The sequence below is a fragment of the Kryptolebias marmoratus genome, linkage group LG23, assembly GCF_001649575.2.
Source record: "Kryptolebias marmoratus isolate JLee-2015 linkage group LG23, ASM164957v2, whole genome shotgun sequence".
Taxonomy (NCBI): domain Eukaryota; kingdom Metazoa; phylum Chordata; class Actinopteri; order Cyprinodontiformes; family Rivulidae; genus Kryptolebias; species Kryptolebias marmoratus.
Window position 1 is genome coordinate 7,425,618 of NC_051452.1, and position 5,773 is coordinate 7,431,390.

The 5,773-nt window shown below is 41.4% G+C and overlaps 1 protein-coding gene across 1 annotated transcript in view; it reads right to left on the bottom strand.

Moving 5' to 3' along the window:
- Window positions 1-303: 303 nt before the first annotated feature.
- ctdsp1 (CTD (carboxy-terminal domain, RNA polymerase II, polypeptide A) small phosphatase 1) overlaps window positions 304-5,773 on the bottom strand; it is a 15,656-nt gene continuing 10,186 nt past the window's right edge. Inside the window, exons 4-7 of the mRNA XM_017426935.3 lie at window positions 4,695-4,751; window positions 4,194-4,286; window positions 2,943-3,128; window positions 304-2,858 (exon numbers count right to left, since the gene is read on the bottom strand). Of these exons, the coding sequence (XP_017282424.1) occupies window positions 2,730-2,858; window positions 2,943-3,128; window positions 4,194-4,286; window positions 4,695-4,751 (465 nt within the window). The 3' untranslated portion in view covers window positions 304-2,729. The remainder of the gene's footprint in view (window positions 2,859-2,942; window positions 3,129-4,193; window positions 4,287-4,694; window positions 4,752-5,773) is intronic.

Here is a 5,773-nt window from a genome sequence, read left to right on the forward strand (position 1 = left end):
AGGTTTATTTAAAGAAAAAACTTGAATTTTGGCAATATTTTGCCTTAAGTATAAACTAAATAACAAAACAATCCTTGGAGTTTCATTACAGGCCAACTGGACTTGCTTTTGTTTTTGTTTTTAAAGTCATTTCACCTCATCCAAAAGCCGCCTTCAGTTTTTGTTATTTATCTACTAATAAACATATACATTTCACCAAGAAAGAGAAATTTAGTGACGTCTGAAGTTAATGCGCATCAGCTACAAGTATTCTTGTTAAGCTAAAAAACACAAATTTCAAAAGATGTCCACACAAAACAGCAGCTGGGACCGTCATTTAGCATTTATGGGGAGAAGAAAATGAAATTATTACATACATACATCATTTGGTATGATAAAACAACAGAAGGCAAAAATTAGGTTACATCTATTGAATCATGAGTACAGTAAAATGAATATTCCATATATTAATGAAATTTGTTTGCTTTATTACTGTGCAAAACAACATATACAAATCTATTAATGTGTAAGAAGTACAGTATCAGCGAATGGGCCCCACACAGTGACACAATACTTGTTATAAATGTAATCAGATGACAAAATGACTCAACGTTCCTATAAATACTTTTCTTCTGCCAATGAATTTAAAACGGCAAATTGAACCAAGACGTGTTGATAGCTTACACAAAACATAAATTGTAAAACAATTACCCTGTTATGTGCCTACAACAGTCAGATACTTAATGTGTTTTTTTGTTATTTTAGTTGTTTTTGCTGGTGGTTTGGATCCTAACTACTAATATACGAGGTATCCAACCAGTTCTTGCACAAAAACAGCAAGAATGTCATTTCAGATTGGAAAACAAACTATAAATAATTGTATCAGAGGACCACTCTTGGGCAAAAAAAGGAGAATAAAACAGTATTATTCAACAACAAAATGCTAATTTGATTGACAACAGTTTGTTTAACATATAAAAATAATGCAATAGCTCTTAAAAAGGGTGGATTTAAAAGTCTTCCCTGCTCCATCGAAAGTCAAACCCACCGTTTTCATTCATCAGTGTCAACACAAGACATTGTCGAATCGCGAATAAGAGAGACAAAACACGGCTGTTCGAAACCACGTCGCTTTAATCTCCCATCAAACTTTACGAATAGGAGAAAAAAGTTAAAAAACTGAAGATGCGATTACAAAATAAAAAAAACAAAGAAGAAAATCCAGCTTTAAATCGTCTCACACGTCTTTTAACGCGATAACAGTCGTTTCCTACATTTCCCAGAATGCCTCGGGCCATAAGGTGTGGAATCCTGCTAGGTTTTAAATCGTCAAAAATCATCTTCTGTGGTAATATTAAAAAAATTTAAAAACTTATCAATATCATGATATGAATATCCTGATCAAAAGAGTCCAATAAATCGAATAATAGAAAAATATATTTGGGTTTCGCGATATTCAACAATATGCACATATTCAGAAATCGATATTTATCGGTTTCGGATCTTTTAAATGTTACTCTGGCTGAGCTATAATATGAAGTTAAAACTACATCATTTATGTCCAAAAAAAAAAAAAAAAAAAAAGCCAAGTAACAAAAAAACACTAGAGACGTATGTTTATTAATAGTGTTGAAGGTGGATTTTAACCTTAAATCTCACCTGAACGGAACCAGACAAATCCAGACAGAACCTACGAGTACCGCTTAGGGAGGAAAATATCCAAACCGAAAAGCTATCATTCGATTACAGCCTCTCAGAGTTCAAGATTTGTGAGGAACAAGTCCCGCCCTTCTGACGCCACCGTTAACAGCGACTGATCCCGTCCATCTTTAACTCTGGAGTCAGCTGGACATTTACTGACAGGAAAGTGCGAGCATGTTGTTGCATCGTGGCTTTAAAAACCCTCCGACCTCAGAGCTGCTCCTTCCTTCAGGCGCTTTCATACCAACAAATTAGCATCAGGTTATCGGGGAGGACGCTCGAGTCGTGGGGCTTGGCTTCTCGAACTCAATCCTGGTGGATTGATTGTAAAAATATAAGAAATATATCATTCTGTTGTCTGTAAAAGGGTCCTTGTATTATAGGCTACACATCAAACATGTAAAGTGCTGTCCAATCATTTCTGTTTTTTTAATAACTTGATTACAGCCCAAGCTGTAACTTATTTATTCTTATAATTAGACTTATCCATAACACTGTCATGATTTTTCAAAAATACTTGATCAAATTAAAAAAAAAACTCTAAAATGGCATTTAGGGATCACGTGGTTTGGACTCCAGACAAACCGAGGGCGTAATTACACAAAGTGTTTAAAAAGACATTAAGGACCCGCAGCACATGCCCGCAGTTTCAGAGACCGATCAAACGCGTCTGCACGTAAACCTTCCCAAAAAAATCAGTTCCTAGGCCCAGACCACGAAGAGATCCACGTCCCGAGCTGCGTCCAAGGGGTTCATGGCCACTGACCTCTGCAGAGATGTCTTCAAACGTTCATCCTTTCAGCCGTTCACTCACGTCAGCTGGTTCTTGTCAGACCAGCTTCGAGCAGCAGGTCCAAATAAAAGGTTGGTTTGATCCTGGGAGGGTGGAGGCTCTGTCCGCTGTGAAGCAGCCTGTGTTCTGGTGGGCAGTGATAGCCGGAGCCAGGGCCTGGCTGGTGTGTGCTTTTCCGTTTTTGTTTTGTTTTTTTTTCTTCTCTTTACTGTCGAACGCCGATTTGTTCGGGGCTGAGGAGACGAGTCCAGCGGCGTTAGCTCGCAGGCCCCGGCTGCTTGAGGACCGTGTAGACGTTGTCCACTTTGCTCAGCCTCTCGAAGAACGGGATGAGGTCCAGCAGCTCCGTGTCGGACATGTCGTCGAACCACGAGGCCACGGGCACCTGGATCAAAAAACAACAAAACAAACGGCAGCGTTTCAGGGACCACGCCAACAACAACAACCCGTTCTGAGCTCCAACACTCACAGCGTTGTCGGGGTGGAAGATGTAGGAGGCAGGGGAGTTGTCCACGATGATGACCTTGTTGAGATCCCGGCCCAGGCGGCTCAGGTCCTTGACGTAGTTGCCTCGGTGGAAGACGCAGGACTCCCTGAAGAGGCGGTTCCGGAACGCGCCCCACTTGTCCAGGAGATCGGAGACGGGGTCCGCGTACTGCCGCGGGGGACAAATCAGACTCAGCATCTGAACAAACCGAAGGCGTTCGCCAAACCCCCCCCCCAAAAAAAAACACACAGCTGCAGCACAAACACTCCACACCAACTGCCAAGCACGGTGGTGGTGGGATAATGATATGGGCTCGTTTTGCAGCCAAAGGATTAAACAGAAACAGAAAGGTAAACCTGACTGAAAAGCTGCAGAAACAAACCTGAATGAATTAAACCAATGTTATAAAGAAGAGTGGGCTAAAAATCCTGCAAAATGATGCAGAGAGGCTGACCCAGTCTTCCAGACGATTACTTCATGTGAGTTCTACAAAACGATGTTCCATAACTCAATCATTTTGGCTCATTTTTTGACATGTGTTGTTGTTAATGTGAGTTTTTTTACGACGTTTTGATCCATAAAACAGCAGAAGGTATAAAAAAGTTGCACTTTTTACAGTGACAGCATCTTTATTAAACTAAAACCAGCTTTAGTTTGCACTTCATGTTGTCAGCTCTCACTCCACCTGCAGTTTCCAGGGATCTCACTGAGCTGCGACCGTTGGAGACCATTTGGAAATTTAAAATTGTGACCCAAAAAAAAAAGGGTCAAATTTTCAGCAGCCGTCTGATTTCTGAGTGGTTGTGAGCAGCCAATATAAAAATATCACAGAGACGCTTTGTGACCATTTTCAGAGAATTAAACTTCTCCAATTTTTATTTTTTAAACCCGTTTCCTGTGATGTATGCTTTCCTGCAGACACAGCTCTTTGTTCTGCTCTGACAGATGTGGGTTTTACTGGCTGCAATCTGAACCCATTTCAAGAAAAAAAAATTAATCGTTTGCAAATATTTTACATGCTCTGGAAGAGAAAAACATGACTGCTTCCTCGCAATATTTGCTCGAGTTACGAAACAGAGGTGATGCAACGCAGTCGTAGAGTCTGTCACCAGAAAGGTTTCCTGTTCCTGTTTGATATCATTTCAGATGTTAAAACACCAAAAACATCTGGACTTCAAACACACTTTTGTCGAGGGCTGGACGTCGCTCGGCACCGTCTCGGCTCATCGTTACCTTTGCTAAACTGGCAGTAAACAGGACGCACTCGAACAGCTCTCCCATCCTCTTCAGGAACTCGTCGACGTGCGGCCGCTTCAGGACGTACACCTGGAACACACGGGAATCTTTACGCCTCGCTCCTCAGGAAACGCAAAGACGAGCCGAATTCATGCACGCATTGAATCATCGATCCTCTGCGAACGTTACAGGGCAGTTTCAGACACGCCAGATGCGCTAAAAGGAAGCTACATTTCAAGATCGGTAGCATAAATCACAGAAATAAAAACATTTGGCTCATTGAGATTCCTTGTTGGGCTTTTTTCTTCTTCTTGCTGTGTTGGCGTCTGAGGGCAGCGTTCCTGAACCAAGTCATCCGGAACAGGCTGTGCTTGTCTGAACAAACCTATCCTGGATTACTTGAATCAGGCCCGGAGCCATAGGGATGTCATCCGACTCCGAGCAGCCATCCCGAAACCCCCTCGCACACTCAGACAAACACGAGGCGGCCAGCGTTACCTGATGCACTGTTCCATCGATTTCCACAGGAATGATGAAATCTGCGTTGTTCACAGGCTGAGCGAAACAGGAAAAAAAAAGTCGATTTTAACAAATAAGTTCAAGGATATTTCCAAAAACGACAGAGAATCACGTGACCTATGTCTCCTTGAATTATTAAACAGAGAAATAACCTTTCTGTTCGGTCATCATCTCGTTAAAAGTACAAAATGTTCTGCTAAAAATCAGCAAAATCGTCAGCTTATGATCAGAAATAAGCTTTACAAATCATCCGTTTCCCAAAGACTGACCCAAAACGGAGGTCTCAGTGGTGATTTGGAGCCATCCACACACGTGAGGCATCGATACAGTGAAAAATATATTATTTTTATAAGAAAAACCTGCACAAGTCGTCGTCAAAGTTCCTGCTCTTTGTTGGTCCACCAACTCATAAAGCCTTTGGGTCAAACCTGTTGACCTAAAAACGTGCTACAGAAATAAATAAATAAATAAATAAAACTGATATTGACAAGAAACCGAACGCCCCAGAGGGAAACAATTGGTACAATTTGCCGTCAAAGTCCTTCAAAAAGATTCAACTGAATGGATTTTCTACAGCTGGAGGATCAGTCAAACGCACCTCTGCAGCTACTTCACTCATAAAACTCTTAGATTAAACAGGGTTAGGGTCAAAAGCTCCAAAGTCTTCGATTCTTTGCGCTGATGCAAAGAACGGTTCACCTACTTTGTCGTCTTTGGGCAACAAGGTCTGAACGGATTGTAGAGACCGCTCCAAGTTTTGGTTTCAAGAGGGTCTGCCATGTGGAGACATTTAAATTCTTTTCATCGCTCTTCTTTTAACAACCATCCATACTGTCTGGATACGGTAAGAGGAAAATCAATCATTAAGTTGATTTTTAGATAATTCCCAACAAACATTGACATTCTCAGAAGGTGCTTTATTTGAGAACTTTGATAGCTTCTAAACTGACATTCATGACCGTTTCTGGATTGTCCCTGGTCTGCAGCTCTCCTCACATGTTTTGCAGACAGGAAGTGTTTGTCGATGCGTTTATGTTCCATGATTACACTGCAGGACG